The 22,664-nt window shown below is 37.5% G+C and overlaps 1 protein-coding gene across 11 annotated transcripts in view; it reads right to left on the bottom strand.

The window, feature by feature from the left end:
* HDAC9 (histone deacetylase 9) overlaps positions 1-22,664 on the bottom strand; it is a 988,950-nt gene that overhangs the window by 408,672 nt on the left and 557,614 nt on the right. For 9 of the 11 annotated variants that reach the window (XR_009494194.1, XM_059885810.1, XM_059885811.1 and 6 more), the window contains 2 exons: positions 16,198-16,329; positions 10,677-10,792 (listed from right to left, as the gene is read on the bottom strand). Coding sequence is in view for 10 of the 11 variants with exons in the window: in XM_059885810.1 (XP_059741793.1) it covers positions 10,677-10,792; positions 16,198-16,329 (248 nt within the window). In the remaining variant the exon portion in view is untranslated. The remainder of the gene's footprint in view (positions 1-10,676; positions 10,793-16,197; positions 16,330-22,664) is intronic. The other 2 variants (XM_059885813.1, XM_059885814.1) reach the window with 1 other exon arrangement.

Raw genomic sequence — 22,664 nt, 5'->3', positions numbered from 1 at the left:
AACATTACATTGAGTTTATATGCAAGCCTTTACAAAATTCAAGTTGTTGAAAACCCATGAAGATTGTTGGAAAAGATTTTATCATTATAATGTATGATATTGCAATTTTATTTAAGGAGATACCAACAATGGTTGTATATTTGCTCTAATTTAAAAAGCCAAGATTCATAAGACTGATTTTGCTTATACTATATGCTTTTACTATGAATTTAAAGTATAGAATATATACCTGAATGCAAATTAAAAAGTATATGAGGAAGCAAAAATACTTTAACCAGCTTATTGGCAGCAAGCAGTCATTTATAATAAAAGGGTATTTCATCTGCTTATCTGTATTCATGGAAGATAAATAAATGTGGGAAAACAATTACTTTAAATCATGTACAATACTCATTCAACGTTCTATCTGTGTCCCACAGCAAGAGACTTGACATGCATTATGGGAATGACCAAAAGTTACCACAACCTCACAAAACAGGTTATCTTTATTTCCCAGACAGAATTTGTGTGACATCTTCCCATGTCATCATAGGAAGCAAATCTATACTGAAGTGAGAAAAAAGTTTCTTCTCACGTGTAATAACTGCAGTAGCATACTGGCTGCTCACAGGAGCTTTTGACTAAAGTGAAGGGACTAGAGAATGTTCATACTGTGAGATTTCAGACCCCTGTGGTTTCACGCTGTTTCCTAGGACAGCACCTACCATGTTTCAAGGCCTATGCCAGGGAGTTCTAGGGCATCAACCATAGTCCTCACATGCACTCTCCAGCACACCTTATATTCTCGTTATGGATGAATGAACTGAGGGATTGCCCTAATTCTGGTTCCCAGTGGGATCAGCAATAAAACTTTTAAAGCGATCAAGGCTGGATGATTTGTTGTCAGGTACTGCTCCAGAAGCTATGCACTGCTCTGGAGCCATTACTGCAGGACAAGGGAACCACAAAAATGTATGGAGAAGGAGGAAACTTGAGAGAAAAAGAGGAGGCACAGTTAGTCTTGGGGCTTATGGTAAAGAATAAAAGTGTCCAACTGGGAGCCAGTGAGCCTCATGTGAGAAGAAAGCAGAAGCCCTGGTGACTTGATAGACATAAGGATTTCCAAGTCATGGAGACAATTCCTGAGGAATAAGTAAGGTCCGAAGTCCCTAAGTTCTCTAGGTAGAGTTGACTCTTCCCACAGAGATTAACTGGTATATATCACATCATGGAACTTCAGAGACTTGGACATAATTTGTTTCCTTCAATTTACTGACAAGAAACAAGCACAGCATGTACATAAACTTCCAATGGATAAAATCACAAATGACTCAACAGAACTGAAATAATGTTTTTCTCAAATTATCTTCTTTAATAACTTTCCTTGATTTGACTTTTTGATAGAAGCAGGCTATCTGTTTCAGGTTAACAGGAAACTGGAGCTGTACTGTACAATGCTAAAAGAGCACAGACACACTTGAAAGTCAGAGAAATAGACGGTGAGAGGGGCCATTTCGCTGAGTCAGTGAAGGATCCTGACCAGCATTCTTGCAAGGCTGGAAGGTTACCCCACCTTAGCACTGTGGTGAACTTACAAGTATTTCCAGGCAAGGCCAGGGCTTTTCCAGGAAGTAGTTTTGAAACTGATCCAGCCCTTCAAACAGGGCTATGCTAATATACCAACACTTCACATCTTAGAACACAGGGAAGATGGTTTTAATCTAAACAATTTTCAGAGTCAGAAACTATTGCTGTGGTCAGATAAAATGGAAATATTTAATGTACAATGGCTATCACCTAACATGCACAAAAAAATGAATTACAATTAAGTTAGATTAACAGGGTGGTATTGGAGAAGAAAATGGCAACCCACTCCAGTATTCTTGCCTGGAGAATCCTATGGACAGAGGGGCCCAGCGGGCTACAGTCCATGGGGTCGCAAAGAGTCGGACACGACTGAGCAACACACACAATACAACAACAGGGTGGTACAGGGTGGGAAGGGTACAAAGAAGCCCTAGACCACACAAGTGCAAAGGAAAGTGGAGAACTGGCTCTAATGGCCTGTGCTGCTGCTGCTGCTAAGTCGCTTCAGTCATGTCCGACTCTGTGCGACCCCACAGACGGCAGCCCACCAGGCTCCCCCGTCCCTGGGAAAAGTACTGGAGTGGGGTGCCATTGCCTTCTCCACCAATGGCACAGAGCAGGTTGTCAATTTTAAACTAGGCTCTGATGGACAACCAGCATTTCACCAGAAAGAGCATGATATTGGAAAGAGGTGTATGACTGAATCGAGTGTTGGGGCAGGGGAGGCCTATCCATATTTTAATAATGACCTTCAAGTTTTAATTACTTTTCTCACCATCATGGCAACTGGAACAATATCTTATGGATAATACTGAAATAAAATTAATATTTTATTAATATAAAATACCCATATACTGAAAAATCACATGTATCTCACTAGATCTATTTATTTAGCCATTGAAATCAAGAAGACATTAGTTTCAATCAAAAGATTCAACTTCTCTTATGAAATGGACACTGGCAAAAATTAGAAAAATAGACAATGTTAAATGTTCAAGGGATCTAAGAAAGCAAAAACCATCACACATTCCTGGTGAGACTGTGGACAGGCATAGCTATTCTGGAGAACATTTCAGCACTGTACACTATGCCCCAGAGATTCTTCTGCTCTTCAAGAAATTATCATTTAGTTACAAGGTGATGCGTATACATACACACAGGAGCATTTTTTGGTGGTGTGAGAACTGGAGGTCACTGGGGCATCCAATTGGAGAATAGGTAGGTAAAATGGAGGGGTGCTCGCCATGGATTACTACAGTGATTAAAAGCAAATTATTAGGTATATGTATCCATTATATGACTGGGTATAACAAGACATGCTTAGTCATAAAAATAAGAAATGAAAAGAGACTGATGGCACCAAACCATTTATACCCATTAAAATTCATGAGCTCAAAACAAAAGATACATGTTTCATGTAATAAGCCATACAAATAAACAAGAAAACAGGAGAAAATGACTTCCTATAGGGGCAAGGAAAATGGAAGTAGGGATAGGAGGTAAGGAGGGAGGGAGGTAGGGAGGAAGTAGAAAGGAAGGGTGGGAAAGAGGGAGGGAAGGGACTACCTTTCTTACTCTTAAGACAAAGAAGTCAACAGATGACCCTTGACAGAACACTAATTATGTCATCACCTACTTTTTAAGAAGCTCATAGAAAAAGTGGATGCAAAAATTTTAAGTTGCTGCATGTTCAAAATTATATACAATTAGCATAAGCATTAGAAAAGGAATATAAATATAAGGCTTTGGTGAGCAGCAGTCTGGACTGGTGTACAACAGTGTGGTCGAAGTATCCTACACTCAAGCGCCACTGCTCCATGGCTTTTGACTCAGGGCAGCTCCTAAGATGTGAGCAGCTGACTAGATCTACCAGGTAATGTCTGTTCTCTTAGAGTGGCATCTGGGCAGACACGCTTGTAAGCCTCAAACTGTTTTGTCTTTAATAAAAGGTTCCAAATCCCTAAATCTAGTCTATCTAAATAAAAAGAAGAACCACATTAAAAAACAAACAAGTAAACGATGAAAAATTTTTCAAGTTCTTAATCATTTAATGTTTGCCTATGGCTTTCATGGTATTTTTCAGGATGGTATTTATTTCCTCTTCTCGTTTCAGACAGCTGATAGAAAATTAAAATCACCATGTGATAAATAAATTTTTTTAGGCAGTAAAAATCTCTAAGTTTTCATTTTTACTGGACACTCAAGGGAATAGCAACCCACTCCAGTATTCTTGCCCAAAGAATCCCATGGAGAGAGGAGCCTGGTGGGTTACAGTCCATAGGGTGTCAAAGAATTGGAGGTAACTAAGCAACTAACACTCACTTTCACTTGGTTTTCAAGAATGTATTACTATAAAATGGTTTGGAGACAAAAAAATTATTTGACAGGGGCTTCCTCTGTATTTAAAAGTCACTGATGTTTTGTTAAAAGTCTTGGTTTACAATATTGACTCATGTTATTCCTCGTAAATGAGTCTTTTGTCATAGCAACCTCTTTTCCCTTGGGGGATTGGATGAGGAGTGTCTTATTTGCAGTCATCTAAAACCGAAGCTCTACACCCACTCAGAAGGGAGCATAACATTTACAGCAAATGTCACAACAACTATTATGAAACAATCGGCAGATGAGTCATGTGAGATTGAGGCAAAACAAGTGACAGTTCAAATGATTTTAGAGTACTTAACCTTGTTATTAGAATCCATTTTTAAAATCGTTTGTATCTGCTGGAAAAAATTATTTTAAAAATCGCAGAGCAGAGCCAGCCACTAATGTTCAACTAGAAATAAACCAGCTGCTTGGCTACTGTTAAAATAGCTATCAAATAAATCTACCGAGCCTAAAATAATGGTGCTGATATTCATGGAAACACATTTGAACCCACAGGCCTACAGTATTAACAATAAAGTAACTAGATAGGTAAAGACGTCTCTGACTGGAGTTGGAAAGAAAAACTCCTGAGGTTTCAGCACCCCAACCAAGTTTACAAATGGGGAAACCAAGTAGCTCCAGCGATGCCGGCTTTAGGACAGGGTATGTGTAAAAAACTAGAGAAATAGAACAGAAGTGGCCAGAGCATATGGAAGTTCATTCTCATATGAGATTTGCTGGCTTGCAGACAAACGTTCTAATGAGTTTTCCCTACCAGGAGTCAGTATTAATAACAACAAAAAAATGAACTTGTTCCACAATTTACCACCTGCCTTCCAAATACTGATTCTCTACAACAAAGCTGCTGGGGTAGGTATTATTAATACTATATTTATTAGATGAATAATCTAAGATTCAGGACAAGTTTAGCGACTTAACCAATGGCAACCAAGTAGTTGGTTTTGCAGCCACGTTACTTGGTAGCCCTCTGAATGCAAGACTGGAATATCTGAATTCACGGTGCTGTTTCTTCAGCCTGGACTTAAAAGTAAATTCTCCTCTTGCTTCTGTCTTAACCTTTATCTAAATTACACAGAACAGATGAATTATAAGAGGGAAAATTTTCTTTTCACCTAAGCCTCAAGAACAGTCTGAAATACAGTTTTATTTTCCTATTTTCTAAACAGCAAAAAGGAAGTAGAATCCCATTCATCTATATGGGATCTGAAAGAATTATGTGACATGTTTTTCTAATTTCAGGTCACAGAATAGAGAGTTGATTCAAACGTACACTGTTATACTATTTTAAAAATGAAAACTCACCTGCTTTGCAAAACTTTGTTACTTAAGCAAAGATGGTAGAATAAGCCTATTTTATAAATGGTAAAGTATGCAACTAATATAATTTTTGAAAGTGTAATGATGTAAATTTTTCATACCCCCAAATATTTCTTTTGATATGAAGTTATATGTTATTATTAATCTTAGAGGGTGTCTATAAATATCACACAATTCAAAATGATCATCAATCAAAAACTGGTTGAAAAACATTTTTTTCCACTTTAGTTTAGGTGGAAGGATTTGGTGATACAAAGCTAGGATATTAATTTGCTGACAGTTTCAGTCTGAATTCTGCTGTCTCCTCACCTCCCCAGTATGAATTATGCTACAGACCTCTGTAAATGCAATGCAGCAGAAAAGCACATGTTAGTCATCAGGGCTGGATTTTTTGTTCTGGGCCATGGAGAGGCTACCCATCAGTGCATAAAGGTCTGCCCACCTGGCCTTTTGGATCATAGTTCAGGCACACAATTAATTCATTATGAAGTAAGTCACTGCTTGCTTTTGAACTAGTCTTCCCAGCTTTGGAGGTGAATGTCCTGTCACTGACCTGAAGAAATACCTCCACTCTCAAACTCCATTAAATCACATTTCCTTCTGTTTTTCGTTTTTTTTTTTTAACTGGTGGTGGCAGAAGGAAAGAATATGTTCAACAATTAGCTGAAAAGCTAACTGTTGGGCATCTAAACAGATATTTGTGTTTAGGTATCAGTAAAGGTTTTAGAAGTATACAACAGATTAAAATAATACAAGCAAATTCCTTTAATTTACAGTCTTCATTGTACATACTTTTGAAATTTAATTATAGGGTCACACAATGTGAGGTACTTAACAGGTTTTAAAAATCTTGAAGTAAAGAGAAAATCTCATCATTTCCATTTATTTCAAGTCTTATGAATATGTATTTCTTTGTTATACTAAGTACTGCATGCATATATTTGTATTTTTAATGAAGGTATATATGTATCTTCATTTTTTGTAGCAAACCATGTCCCCTCCACTGTCTTTCTCCTTCCTGAGAGGTAACCATCATGCTAAATTTTGTGTTCATTACACCCTTGATTTTTTACATTCTTTTGATTTTTTGAAAAATATACTGTTACCTACATATGTTTTCCTGAACAAAACATTGAACTGCTGTTTCTAATCTTCACAAAATACCATCAAGCTATAAGTGGTCTTCTGTACCTTTTAATAATGAATTCTGAAAAATCATAAATGCTGTTGAATGAATGTAGTTTAGTGTGTTTTCATTTCCTAAGAACATAGAATTCATCCATAAACATTTTAGAATCCAGATCCTTTAGTGTTTGTGCTACCGAATCACATTCTTTAAGCTGAGAGGAAATGGAAATCTAAAGTTTTTTAGAAATATTTATGACCAACTTGTACTTTCTCTGAAAATTCATTAAAGGGTTGCAGAAAACTAACTGATGTTGAGATATAATTTATAATTGCACTAACAGAAATACAACACCTATAACCAATAGTCTTAAGAATCTTACATCAATGGTCACAAATATATGTGAAATATTTATTTCCTCTGGTGTCATGTTTAGAAAGAAAAATGAAAAGCAAAGGGACAATGGGATGGTAAGAAACAAGAAACAGATGGAGGACTGGAGAAAATGTAGTGGCTTGAATTGTGTTCTTCACATGCCTGAAAGATGGTCACAAGTAAGAAAGTTTCCTATCTATTCTGCTCATTTTCCTTGGAAAACTGAGAGAAAATTTTAAAGTCTAAAATGAATGTGAGAGGCTTCCCTGGTGGTCCAGTGGTTAAGAATCCACCTTGCAATGTAAGAGACACCAGTTTGATACCTGGCCCAGGAAGATCTCACATGCCTCGGAGCAACTAAGCCTGTGTGTTCCTTTGCTCAGGAGCCCACGAGACACAACTGCTGAGCCCATGTGCTGCAGTTACTTAAGTCTGCACACCTAGAGCCCATGCTCACAGCAAGAGAGGCGACCACGAGGAGGAGCCCACACATCACAGCCAGAGAGCAGCCTCTACTCGCCACAGCTAGAGAAAGCCCGCGTGCAGCAACGAAGACCCACCAGAGCCAAAAATAAAACAAATAACAAACAAGTGAATCTTTAAAAAACAAGTAAAACAAAATGAATGTGCATTCATCTAGAAAGGATTTACATTTGTTTTTTCCAGATACCTAGGGAACTAAAAATCTGGGGCATTTTAAATTACATTAACAATTTGAAGTTATAAAAATCTGGGTTACAGCCTTATATATTCTGGTTATAACTCCGCAAGGAGACAGTGTGCCCCTGCCCTGGTCTACATCAAGATATCTCTAGGGGTGGGGATGAGGGGCCCACCAATGTAGCGTAAATATGGGTCATGGGTTGGATGGTCTCCTATTAGAACATCTTCTTTGGTCAGTACAGGGCTTTGCCTTCTCTCTTCTGAAAACCAAAACTCAAGACTCAAATACACAAATGTCCTCACAGAAGTGACTTCACTGATTCCAGCTCTTTCCCTATCACGGATAACCTCTGGGTATCTGCTTTCAATTAGCCAGATAATTTATGACTTATAAATAATTTATTATATATTTATGTTAGTATGTATGAAATTATAGACATATATTTTGGCATAATATACAGAAGATACTTTTTATCAGTCAAGCTGACTGTTCAAAATCAACTAGATTGCGTGAAGAAACAGTGAAGTGAGTTCCCTTTGAATAAGAGTGCTCCAGTGGAAGTCTGATAATCACATATCAGAAAAGCAGATGATTCAAGAATCAGAGATTCAATCTCTTTCAGCTCCAAAGTATCATGACTCTATACAGTACAATGGAAGATGCATGTCACAGTTATATATGAGAAGTTACTATACCAGCTTTCTCCTGTAGCGAGCAATGCATGATAAGGAGGCATTATAATGACAGAGAAGTAAAACTCAGAATTTCAGTCAATGACGGTGACTTCAAAACAGCTGATTCCATAGGAGTGGCTGTTGCCTTTGCTTAGCCTGACATGGAAACTATATACATAGTCTATTGGGTTGTTCAGTCGCCAAGATGTGTCCAAGTCTTTGCGACCCCATGAACAAGCTCCTCTATCCTCCACTATCTCTGCTCAAACTCATGTCCGTTGAGTTGGTGATGCTATCTCATCCTCTGCCACCCTCTTCACCTTTTGCCTTCAATCTTTCCCAGCATCAAGGTCTTTTCCAATGAGTCAGCTCTTTGCATCAGCTGGCCAAAGTACTGGAGTTTCAGCTTCAGCATCAGTCCTTTCAATGAATATTCAGGATCAATTTCCTTTAGGATTGACTGGTTTGATCTCCTTGCTCTCCAGGGGACTCTCAAGTCTTTTCCAGCACCACAGTTTGAAAGCACCAATTTTTTGGTGCTCAGTCTTCTTTGTGGTTCAACTGTCACATTCGTACATGACTCCTGGAAAAACAATAGCTTTGACTAGATGGACCTTTGTTGGCAAAGTGATGTCTCTGCTTTTTAATACACTGTCTAGGTTTCTCATAGCTATTCTTTCAAGGAGTAAGCATCTTTTAATTTCATGGCTGCGGTCACTGTCCACAGTGATTTTGGAGCCCAGAAAATAAAATCTGCTACTGTTTCCACTTTCCTCCTTTCTATTTGCCATGAAGTGATTGGACCAGATGCCATGATCCTAGTTTTCTGAATGTTGAGTTTTAAGCCAGCTTTTTACTCTCCTCTTTCACCTCATCAAGAGGCTCTTTACTCTCTCTTGGCTTTTGGTATCAGAGTGGTAGCGTCTGCACATCTGAGGTTGTTGATATTTCTCCCAGCAGTCTTGATTCTTGCTTGGGATTCATCCAGCATGGCATTTCGCATGGTGTACTCTGCATATAAGTTAAATAAGCAAGGTGACAATATACAGCCTTGACATTCTCCTTTCCTGATTTGGAATCAGCCTGTTCCATGTCCAATTCTAACTGTTGCTTCTTGTCCTACATACAGGTTTCTCAGGAGGCGGGTAAGGTGGTCTGGTATTTCTATCTCTTGAAGAATTTTCCATAGTTTATTGTGATCTACACAATCAAATGCTTTAGCATAGTCAATGAAGCAGATGTTTTTCTGGTATACCTTTGTATTTTCTATGATCCAATGGGTGTTGACAATTTGAGCTCTGGTTCCTCTGCCTTTTCTAAAGCCAGATTGTACATGTGGAAGTTCTCAGTTCACATACTGTTGAAGTCTAGCTTGAAGGATTTTGAGCATTACCTTGCTAGCATTTGAAATGAGCACTATAGTATGGTAGTTTGAACATTCTTTGTCATCGCCCTTCTCTGGGATTGGAATGAAAACTGACCTTTTCTAGTCCTGTGGCCACTGCCAAGTTTTTCAATTTTGCTGGCATATTGATTGCAGCACTTTAACAGATTCATTATTAAAGATCTGAAATAGCTCAGCTGGAATTCCATCATCTCCACTAGCTTTATTTGTTGTAATGCTTCTTAAGGCCCACTTGACTTCCCACTCCAGGATGTCTCGTGCTAGGTGAGTGACCACACTATCGTGGTTGTCTGGGTCATTAAGACCTTTTTTGTTTTGTTCTTCTGTGTATTCTTGCCACCTCTTCTTAATCTCTTCTGCTTCTGTTAGATTCTTGCCATTTCTGTCCTTTCTGTCCTTTATTGTGCCCATCTTTGCATGAAATGTTCCCTTTGTATCTCCAATGTTATTGAAGAGATCTCTGGTCTTTCCCATTCTATTGTCTATACACACAGACAAATTCTTGTTGACTCCCAAATTTACTGTTTTCTATTCTTATATCACTGGCTTCAACAAATCATGTGTTATTTCAGACCCATTTTCTTGAATTTTTTGTTTTTCAAGGACAGAGTTCATACATCATTTATCTGTCTATTCTCACTGCCAGGCAAAATAGCATATAGAAGGTCCTCAACACATTGCTTAGTGGAACTCTGTTCCTCAATTATGATACTACAACTATTTTTCATTACTCTTCAGGTCAAATGTATCAAACCTACTTTTCTGGGCAACTGTTCTTCTGAAAGGTTTGCATGAAGTTGTTTTCATTTACTGATGTGTCTACTCAGAGCAGAATAACCAAGAGCCATGAAGAAGGACTTCAGGGTTGTACAGGTACTGGGCAGTGAGTGTATACTCAGCACAACTAAGAGTGTGTGTGTGTGTGTGTGTGTGTGTGTGTGTGTGTGTGTTTGAAGATTAAATTTCAGCATTTTCAAACCTGTGATTATCATCCAAACTTTGTAAATAAAATCACATATACTCAGTTCCACACATTATAAACCTATCAGAAAAGTAACTAAGGTCAGGTGGCTTTAAACCTCAGTTTAGAAATATCACTGAATTTTAGGGGGCTAATCAAAGATTTAACTTTCAAAACAACCAAAATAATAAGAGTCTTACCTCAGCATGAGGAGTAGGTGGCAAAACTGAAGTCTCATTTTCAGTAATATTTCCAGTTGGACCATTGTTTGGTGAACTGGGACCAGATCCTGGGGAACTGCTACTGACTGAAGATTCTGAAAAGCAATGGGAAGTACAAATACACTCATGAAAAACATACAGAGAGGAACTGTAGTTATACTCAAGTAACATACAGCAACAGACACTGTTTTTTGCCCCCAGAATGAATGACAAGCACCATGTCACTAAATAAAAAGAACCCTTAAAAAATTTGGAAGATTTCTGAATTTTCGTATCACTTTTCTCCCCTTCTTTTCAGTGCTAAAAATACAACATAGTATTCAATAATTTTAGAGAAGATATTCAGCTAGAGGGGATTATAGAAGCTTTTGATTAGGAAAAAAGAAAGAAAGTAATCTTCTAATACTTCCTCTTGTGCTATCATAAAAAAAAAACAACTCTAGTAGACTTGCATAGTTCATAAAAACATGCCATCAGCACATGAGGCCTGGAACCATTTCCATGGTATGTGGAAAAAATGCTTATATTCTATGTTATAAATAGCTCTTTATTTAATATACTAAGGCTATACCTTATTACAGCACATCTTAGTCAAAGTTATATGAAGAAAATACAGTAGAAGATAAAATCTCAGTGTTACACTGATCGCCTTGTACAACATTGTTTAATCTTAACTCTACCCAACTTATTTTCCAGAAGATGAGAAGCTGCCTAAATTTAATATGTTCAATTTTAAAGACCAATATAACAAGAAATTCATTTACCAAAAGTTAAATAACAACACTATGGATCATCTCTGTCATCTTCAGATATAAAATTCAAACGCATTTCAATTTATGACTGAGGTAGTTCACTTAGTAAAATATCTAATTAATGAAATATAAACTTCCAGATCCTAGAAATATAGCTAAGAGAGGCCACTTCATCAAGCTTTGGCAAGTTATCTGTTGAGCTCTAATCAATTCCCTATTATCTTCCACAGTTCTTTCATTTCAGCATTTTTCTAGGTGTCTCATCCTTCGTCTACTCAGCTCTGCACAAATGATCGTGATTCACGCTTCTTGGAGACTGACAACTTCTAAATGATTTCCATCAGTAATTTTTCTTTCTACCTCATGATTTTGTTATATATACTCTCCTTGCCCACATCAAAGTGAAAACATTTCTCTTCTGCTCCCTGCTCCAATACTGTCACATACACTTTCACCCATGGCCCCACCCCCGAACATCTGCTTTAAGATTTTGCTCCATCAATTATTTTGAACCTTCATGTTGTCCTTTTCCACTGGAATTGTCCCTCTAGCCTGAAAGCATGCTAGTAACCTGTAATAAGTGATGTGCTCATTCCTTTAAGAGCTGGCCATCTAGCTTAACTCATTGTGGACAGCAATTGATCTCTCAAAATACCACATTTGAACAGTTTTGACAAAACAGTTCTCATTCTCCTCATCCTTTCTACAATAAAATTCTCTACCTCCATGTTTGTTTTTCCATCTCTCTGGCTTTTCCTCCTTCAATCAATTTCTAAATGTAGGTATTCACCAAAGTTTGTAGCCTTATCCTATTTCTCTTTCCCTTGTCAAAATAATTCAAAGTTATGACACCGACTATCATCTTTAGGCAGAATCCTTGCATTCAGTTCAGTTCAGTTCAGTTGCTCAGTCGTGTCCGACTCTTTGTGACCCCATGGATCGCAGCACACCAGGCCTCCCTGCCCATCACTGCCTCCCTGCCCATCACCAACCCCCGGAGTTTACCCAAATTCATGTCTATTGAGTTGGTGATGCCATCCAACCATCTCATCCTCTGTCGTCCCCTTCTCCTTCTGCCCTCAATATTTCCTCCCATAAAAGCTATATTTCTTGTTGTTTCCTCTCAGAATTTCCAGTCTGAATCCTTTTGGAATGCTGGACATTGTTTATCTCTCTTTAATGTAAATCGAATTCAGTGTATTTTACTATTAAACGTGCCCTGCTTAACTCTGTTTATAGTCATCCTTAGATTCATTCTCATTCCCTTCCTTACTCCAAATCTAATCAATTACTGGGTCAGTTTGTTTTGTTCTTTCCAATATTTTTCATCTTCTTCTGACTACAAAGATTTCAGTTTAATCTCTCAGCCTTCATTGTCCTCTCATGGACTACAGAAAATATCTTCTAACATTTCTGAGTTGCTACAGCAGTCCTTCCAAACTTTCCTTAAACTGCTGCCAGATGGATCAGAGTGAGACAACTTTCACTATGTTCCTCTGCTCCAAAATGGAGCCTGACATTATTTCCTACTATTGCTCTTTCTGAACTCTGCACTCAGTCAAATTTAAATTGCCTACTCCCCGTATGTGCCACTTTTCCATTTCAAGCTTTTTTATGTTCTTATCTCTCCACCTACTTCATCACAGGGTCAATCCCACCTCTATGTTCAAAGCCTGGCTCATATACCATCTGTCCCCTGGAAATGGGAGTGCCCAAGTCACAGGCTATAGTTGCTTGCCCTCCCTCGGAACCCTTACAACATTCAACTTTCTATTATAAATATTTCTCTACTCAGAAGTGTATCACCAATGGAAAGAATGTGAGACTGATGACAGAATTCGATCATGCCACCTACTTACTATGGGATTTCAAGTCACTGGTATCATAAAGTTCCTAAATATATTTCGCTCACTGACTTTCAGTCTATATATCTTTCTTACATTTTGATTAATCTACTTTTTATATGTGTCTCTTTCTTATTTATTTTTCTTTTAAGAAAGAAAATGAATATTAAAAAAAAATCCATCAAGAATATGTTTCCCCTGGACCCCTAACTCTTGTCTTTCTTGTATGACTACACACTGATTTCTCATTAAAGTCCCATTCTGCATTCTGTCTTTAAAAAAAAAAAGAAAAAGAAAACTATTTTAAAATGTCTTGTCAATTTAAAAGTATATTATTTATATTATTTTATGTGATATTCATACAGAAGTGTTACCTTATGTATTGAATAGAAATCACTATGGCAGATACTAGAATGTAAGATGATAGATTCTACCACAGGATTCTACAAGATCACACTGGACATGGTCTGGGAGAAGAGGTAGCAACTGATTTTCTGGGAACACTGAGAAAAATCTCTAAGTAGAAGTAATATCACAACTGGGGCTTGAGGACGAGAAACTCATGAAAAGGGGGCAGTGGAGAAGGGGAGAGCAGAGAAGACATTATAGGCACAGGAATGTGCCAGGACCTAGAATTTTAAAATAGCATGGCTTTGTAGGGGGAAGAGCAGAAGACCCTTGAATTTGAAAAAGGGGACGATGATATGTGGCTCTCATGTCAACTACCGGGAGGAGAGAGGTGGCATGGGTTTGGAAAAAAGCAAACAGCTGAACCTATGAAACAGGGAAGAGAGAGGATAGAGGTGAGACATGAACAGCAGTGGCAATTCAACTGCTATGATGCTATGGTGGTCTCTGACTGGACAGCAAAAATAATTAGTATTAAGATCCAAACAGAGCTCATCCTAATCACATGAAAGCTGACAAAGAAAGAGGATGTAGAGGTGCAGAAAACCTTGTGTCCAGTAGTTCAAATTCTCCAAAAACATTTAGACTAACTGCAACATAAAGTTATCCGTTAAAACACACCAGTTTTACATACAGTTAAAAATATCAACCAAAGCATCCATAAGTCCCACCTCACCGATCAGAAATGTGTGTCTAGCCTCTTCAAATACAAGTTTTTTTCCCTCAGTTGAAAAGGGGAGCTACTATCTCACAAAATGAGAGAAAATTATGATATTTCACAAGAACCTGAGTAGAACTCTAGCAAATCATAACCCTTATAAATGAGAATTAATTATTACTCAGTTAAGTAGTGAGCTAAATTCCACTGAAATTTGGTAAGAAAGAAAAAGTGACCATGTGGGGAAAAGTTATGATCATGAAAAAGATTAACAGGAAAATAGAAAAGAACATTGCAATAAATATATAAAACCTTAATAAGATTTTAAAGAAACAAAAAAGAAATATACATGTGTTTCTATTTTCTTTAAGTTTTTCTGTTATGAGAGAACCTACTATCTCCCATCAGAAAAATGACCTACAGGTCATTACATTAGACAATTGATATGTTCATTATTCTTTACTTTCATTAATACAGACTCACTCTACAGATTCATTCCCACGCCCATCAAGGACTTCTATTATGAAAACTTACTTAAGATTTTCACTTAATGAAATACAAATAGGTTTACTGGGGGGAAAAGTCTGTAACTCTAAATTCATTATTGAATTGGTCTAAACTAGTGATTGTATTTGATACTGGAAAATAAACTCTAGTAAAATAATTATTTATTTAATACTTATAATGCCTTAAGAAAAAATTTTCACCAATACTTTTCCTCAGATAAACATATTAATCTGTCAGGACTGAATAGGAGACTAGACATTTTTTTTCTCCCTAGTAATCTGTCAAAATACTCCCTAATTGGTAGTCTACACTTCTCCACCTCTGCCTCCACAATCTTCATATTGTCTCCCTGAACTAGACACTATCATGACCAAAGAAGATACAGAAAAGAAACAATGTTTTAAAAAAACTTTCTAAGAATAAAATTTTATCCTAGAGAAATAATGCCAACTGACTACTTTGATATAAGCACCATTTCCCTTGAGAATGGACAAACATGGCTCTAGATTTCCATTTCTATATTGATGCAACCAAAGGAAATGGTCACATACAATGCATACCTCTAAGTAGTTACTCAAACAATAGTTGGTTTTGTTATTTTGGCTAGCCTTTTTGGTTCTTCTATCCCTATGTCTTCTCAGACTAGGTACAAATGGGACTAGAGGGCTTTGTAAGACATCAGGCTGAATTTCCTAACCTGTTCACCCCACTACTAACCAGGCAGCTAAAAAACTAAGAACTCTTCCATTTGAGACTAGTGAAAATGACAGTTTCTTTCCCTTCATAAAAGGCAATAATATATCCCCTCCTGCCACAAGTCCCAGTTCACTAGTAAACACATAATGTCATTTATGAGTTCTGTAAATTTGTTGAAAAGTGAAGGTTTTGCTGTTTCACATAGTTTAATTTTCCCAGATGTATTCCGTACATTAATGTCTGAGTATGGGGGAAGTATTCTTCTTGAACCTCCCTCTGCTCATTTCTGATCAAATTTCATTAAAAGTTATATTCTTTGGCTTGGCATTCCCAAAATGGACTGCTTGTTTCTGAAAAGATTAAGGTGAGCTCTGGCATTCCCTAGTTATGCCTATTGACATATAGTTCTGTTTTTCATTCATTTCCTGTTTAACACAGCTGGTGAATGCATGGCAAGGTTTACTGAACTACTTGTGAGTTTTCAATATAACTTCCTTTCAAGAAATGTTTCTCTTCAAAATAAATTTTAATATACAGCAGGTATATTTATTCTAAGCTAATTTTGTTTCATTCCTACTGGCAGCAGTTTTTTTTTTTTTTTTTCTCCAGTGTGTATCTACCCAGTCCTCAATTACCTGTCACCTCAAACATTCGCTTCTTGAATGAAGTGACAACATTTCCATCCTTCCGCCTGAGTAAGGGGCTGCTTCTCCTCTCTGCCACTTTCTGTTTTAACCTGGACCGCACCTTCAAGTTGGGCTCAGAGGCTGGGAATTGAGACAAAGAAAATAGATAAAAATTAAAAAATGGAGAGCCAATTGCTCCTGTGTAAAAAAAAAAAATAAAGGCTCACCCTCTTCTTGGTCCCTTCTCATGTCAAATTAAAACCCAAGCATATAAATAAGGCATTGATTATAAATTAAACAGACAAATGTCATAATTATTTTTATGAAATGTGTGAAATATTATTCTACATTTCTAAATGTAAAGTGAAAAGAGAGTAAAAATATGCTTTCTACCTATTATCTAGTAGAATTGGAATTGTTAATGGGAAGTTAAATGACTGAGAGTGTTTGGGTCAGAATAAGATTTATTATACTTCACTGTCAGTTCTTTTAATTCTCTCAAGGGTGAAACTCAAGAACCACTAAAAACAGTACCCTAATGTGATTTTAGAGACTCTTGGCTGACTTCTGGTAATAGGAAGACACCTCTGCAGAAAATAATTTATGTCTAATTCTGACTCCTGAAATATTTCAATGTCAGTAGTTTCTAACCTGAAATCCTGGGAAAATACACTTGGTATAATAACACAAACCAAGTAGAATCACTATGAGTAAACCTTCGTATACAGTGAATACACAGTCAGTTAGAAAGGAAGGGTGGCCAATTCTTATAGGTAAAGTTCTGAGTTAGGTTATATATTCCAAAATACAAAAGTACATTATTCATACATATGTGTTTCTTTGGTTACACTATTCTAAAGAGTGATGCTCTATAATTTATCTTCATGCATAAAGTTTTGAAGTGATTGTACTTTAGAAGAATGGAAACATTGGATTGATTCTATAGTAGAAATCAATGATGATGGAGGCGGTGGTGATGATGATAATTAGGAAAACAATGCTTCTGAAGACAACTAACATTTATATAGTGATCACTATGTTCCACTATTGTCCTGAAATCTTTGTCAATATTAACTTCTTTAACCACAGAAAATCTAATGGGACAGAGTCTACTTACACTTTGATTGTATCAGTGAGGAAACCAAAACATGGAGATGTAAGTAACTTGCCCAAAGTCATCACAGTAAAAAGGGATGATGAAGCCAGCATCTGTACCCAGATAACCTAGCTCACGTGTAAACTTCTAACACTGAAAATACTGCTCTTCAACCTTTCTTTATGTAGGAACAGCAGAACAAATATAGAACTGATTTTCCAAAGCATTACTAATCACATATATCAGGAACAATGTTATAAGGTAGCTAGAATTCTGGAGCAGATAAAATGATTTCTTTGAAGGAATTTTATAGTTCTGCCCAACTACAGAGGATATCAAAAGTAGAATTTACAATCTTCTATTACTCATTTATTTATTTTTGATATCAAATACTTTAGTTTCCTCTTTGTTCTTCTCTCACTCACCCCTCTCTTTTTAGATCTACCTTGGATGAGAATCCTAGATTTTCTTGGAACTGGCTAGAGAAAATTAAAAAGTTAAATTGAGGGAGGGGAGGTTTACAGCTGATTTTATGCCCCCAAACATTAAAAAAGTAAAAAAAAAAATGGGGACCTGGAAATATTGTAAAAGTAGAAAATGGGCAGGAGATAAGGGTAGAAATCAGGAATGAGTACAAGAAGCCCAGGGACTAGAGACCACAAAGGTCTTACTTCCTGGGCCTCCCACCTTGAAGCAAAGAAGGGTAATAGTTTGGGGGAAGGATTAAAGTTCTTGCCAGACTTTCCAGGAGGGCAGACATTCCTTAACCCACTTGATTTTAGCAAAGAAGACTGAGTCTGAATTACTAGCATCCAACATACCTGTGAATAAAGGGGAAGATGGAACTATATACTATTTCACTTAGATCCCCAGCCTCACCCCCGATACTTGGGCTTCCCTGGTGGCTCAGATGGAAAAGAATCCGCCTGCAATGCAGGAGACCCAGGTTTGATTCCTGGGTTGGGAAGATTCCCCTGGAGTAGGGAATGGCTACCCATTCCAGTATCCTTGCCTGGAAAATTCCATGGACAGAGGAGCCAGGAGGGCTACAGACCATGGGGTTGCAAAGAGTAGGACATGATTGAGTGACTAACATACACATACCCACCCCCATATATTTATTTTTAAATGCCTAACAAAACACCAATTTTGTCTCTGATAAGTTGTAGGTTAATATATATATTCCATTTCAAATAAAAAAAAAATGAATCCCTATATGCTATTAATATATTGGCATCTGCTGTCATCTTGCTTATAAGCCTAGGATAAAAACCACAGATTCTTAGATCTTGATCTAGACATGACTTTATGATGAAGTCTAATGGATTTGGATGTTACAGACTGGCTCTCCAGAGGGACTAAACCAATTGATTCATCACTTCAAAGATGGAATAGAAAAGGCACCATGTTTCAGCAGGAATATGTGGAATCGGGACCACACATCCCACCTATGAGATTTTCAGTGCGATTTTAGTGCTTTCTGAGCCTGGCTCTACATTTGTGAATTCAAATGTGAAACTCTAACATCTTCCTTATTTCACAGAACTTTGGCCACAGGATTAGATACCTAAGAATAACTATGAAGATCTGGGTGAATGCCAAAGGGAAGAAAAAGGTTTCGGTTCAATTCAGTTGCTCAGTTGTGTCCAACTCTTTGCGACCCCATGGACTGCAGCACGCCAGGCTTCCCTGTCCATCACCAACTCCCAGAGCTTGCTCAAACTCACATCCATCGAGTCGGTGATATCAACCAACCATCTCATCCTCTGTTATCCCCTTGTCCTCCTACCTTCAATCTTTCCCAGCATCTGGGTCTTTTCCAATGAGTCAGTTCTTCGCATCAGGTGGCCAAAGTACTGGAGTTTCAGCTTCAACATCAGTCCTTCCAATGAATATTCAGGACTGATTTCCTTTAGGATGGACTGGTTGGATCTCCTTGCAGTCCAAGCGACTCTCAAAAGTCTTTTCCAACACCACCAATTCTTCAGTGCTCAGCTTTCTTTATAGTCCAATTCTCACATCCATACATGACCACTGCGAAAACCATAGCCTTGACTAGATGGACCTTTGTTGGCAAAGTAGTGTCTCTGCTTTTTAATGTGCCATCTAGGTAGGTCATAGCTTTTCTTCCAAGGAGCAAGCGTCTTTTAATCTCGTGGCTGCAGTCACCATCTACAGTGATTTTGGTTTAGGTCATTTTTTTTATTGCTGCTACTGCCAGGGTAGGAATGACAGAGCTGGGACTGAGCCCCAAATCCCCTGATACCCAGTCTAGTCCTTCTTCTCCTCACACATTGCACTAGCCAGGGCGTAATATCTGCAGTAAAGATGAAAATGTGACAACAGCTTGGTAAACCAGCATGTGCCACTTAAACATTCTACAGGAAACCTAGAATTCCATAAGCTTTTCAGAAAATGACTTCACAGGTCAGCAGAAAGCTTTTGTTCCTATGTATCTATTTGAGAATGAGCTGGATATTCATCTTTTAAATAGCTTTCTATAGTCAACATTAAAAAAAAAAAAAAGTGGACATCAGAGTAGGTATGAGAACGGGATTTTGGTTTCGCATCTATCATCTACTATCAGTCTGCTCATTCATGAAAGTCGGCTATGAAGATACCATTGTAGTTTATGGAGTGAAACAGATGTGCTTTAAGTGCCTGTTTATGCATTTGGTATTTGACTTTGGATGAATTACTTTATATCTTTAAATCTCAGTTTCTCATGTTAAAATGGAGATAGTTTGTTTTTCCTTCTTTTTTCCTCCATACGTTCCAATAGATTGCATTTTCCTTCTTTCTCTGAGATCACAAGACCAAATCCTGGGGTTGCATCACCCCATTCCTTTGCTGGTTGGGTCTTGTTTGGACTCAGCCTACTAGTAAGACTGGCCAGTCATGGAAGAATTAAGGAGTTTGAGATCGTATCCTATGCTCTCTCTGCTATAGCACTGCATCGCATGGTTTAGCTTTGTCTCTTCCTGATTTCATCTCCCTCTCGAAGCCTCCGTTCCATGGTTCCAGCTTTCCCAGCACTCTAGCAGCCTTATTTCTTCTCTGTGCTTCTTCAGCACTAGGGGTGGGAATGGCTTCCTCCTGTAGCTATTTTATAGGTGCCTCAACATCTCCAAGCTGTTGTAAGCAGTCCCTTCATAAAAGCCTATGACCCGCATCATGTGGGTTCTGTTACTTGCCAAAACTCTGAGTAACACAGTTGTACATATTTTGCAAAGTTATCGTGGAGTCAAACAAAATAATACCTAGTAGAAGATAAACCAGTGGTTCTCAGCTGGCAAAGATTTTGACACCAGGGACATCTGGCAATGTCTGGAGATACTCTGATTGTCAGTATGGGGAGTTGCTACAGGAATGTAGTGGGTGGAGCCCAGGGATGTTGCTAAACATCCTACTATGCACAGGACAGCCTCACAACAAAGAATTATCTGGACCCAAATGGTATGGCCAAGTGTGAAAACTCTGGGGCAAGTAATCAGGAAATGGAAGATGTTAATAACTGTTCTACACAGAGAGAAATAAAGGGGATAATGATATCTTGGAGATTCTCAAAGAGGATGTAGGAGAGTATCAGAAGAAAAAAAGATTATCAGAAACCAGGGAGTGCTACAGGTAGCTTAAAATAGTAAATATTTCAGTATATTTTAAATTTAGAATTTTATTTTAAAACATTCAAATCAAAGCTAGTCAACTTCCATTGGCTATGAAAATGTGCAGAAAAAGTCTGAATTCCAGTTCTCAACAGGGTAACATTTGAGACAAAATGATATATTTATCAATTGAGGACATAGGTTTGTAAAAACTAGCAATCACTGATATTCTATAAAGTACAACATAAATTTATTTTCTCAAAATATACAATCACAACTTTTCTAAGTAAAAGGCCAAGTCCATTGGTTTCAGTAAAAACTTTCGCCTGTATTTCACTTCTGATTTTGAGTCACCAGAAGTATTAGTATCTTGGTGGTGAAGGCCAAGGTTGGAATGATAAATAACCATCATTTAGTCCTCATAATGCTTTATAAACTCACTCCTAACATTTCAGAAGCCCACACACTGAACTCAGCATGACATGTACCCAGGCAGTAGAATTAATAACCTATTGTGCTGACTCAAGTTTGCAGTTAAGAGTTAATGCCATTTTCAATGCTCTGGTCTCCCCAAAGACTGAAGATTTCTATTCCAGTGACTTACTAATGGGATGAAAATCCTCAAGAGCCCAGAAAGAGATCACTAACTGGGGAGACATTTTGCTTATATTTGAATGTATTTCCTGCCTAGTTGCACTAATTGCCTTTCTATTTTTACCCAACACCTATCACTCTCTACATCTCAATTAATCACAAAAACAGAAGGCGAACTTTTAGTGTGTGTGCCCACTGAATGTATTTGTTTGCTGAGATGAAAACACTGCATGAAAAATTACCATTATTTAAATGAAAAAATATTAAAGATGAGAGAACTAAAACTTTTTTCTCTTTTTGCTTAAAAAACGAGTGAACAAAGGAAACAGAAAACATGTGAAAAATGCCTCATGAGTTAAATGTATTTGAAATCTTTTCTTCTCATATGGATCTCCCTATTTCAAAATGAACTTAGGTGTCAAAGGGTGTGAAAATAGTGAGAAAAGCATTAAAGTTAGGTAGCAGACGCAAAGGTTAAAAAATTAAGATTCTAAAGCACAGTAAGTCATAAGGTACAGACTTGTCATTTCACTAAGAGATTGATGTGCGGAGTGCGTATGTGAGTGTGGGAGTGTCACTTGGCATACGTACACACATACAAACACAGAAGCTATCTTTTGTTGAGGCAAACAGGTCTCTGACACAGACGGTAGACTCAGATTTCAGTGCTAACTTGTTCATGTACTAATACCCGGCAATCCTGAGTGAGTTTTGGGATCTCCATGAGCTATTTTGTCATCTATTGGAGATGATATATATACATACACTATGGTGGAAGATTAAAGGGGCTGAATGAAGTTCCTAGTTCAACTGACTGGCCATCACAAAAAAGTTGGTCAATAGGTAGATGTTGAATAAATGAATGTATAATTCTGTACATATATAAGACTAAGAACAAATAAAATTAAAAGATAAGCAGCTTAGCATGCATGCACAAAGACAGAAGGCTACAAGTGGTTTACCTTTTGCCTAAGGCAGTATTATCTATAATAACAACAAAAGTAACAGTGGTCCTTTTCTGATCTTTCACTCAGTATATTTAAAATATGTTTACTGATTGACTTTTCACATTTTCCTCACTTCTTTTATCTCCCTGTTTATAATTCCTACTCAATTTACTGTGTGTCTTAAATATACTACCATTTACTAAGAATGATTACCTACTTTGTGCATCTTGTCTT

Source organism: Bos taurus, chromosome 4 (assembly GCF_002263795.3).
Source record: "Bos taurus isolate L1 Dominette 01449 registration number 42190680 breed Hereford chromosome 4, ARS-UCD2.0, whole genome shotgun sequence".
In the NCBI taxonomy this organism is placed as follows: Eukaryota; Metazoa; Chordata; class Mammalia; order Artiodactyla; family Bovidae; genus Bos; species Bos taurus.
This window is presented reverse-complemented; position numbering and strand designations above follow the sequence as displayed.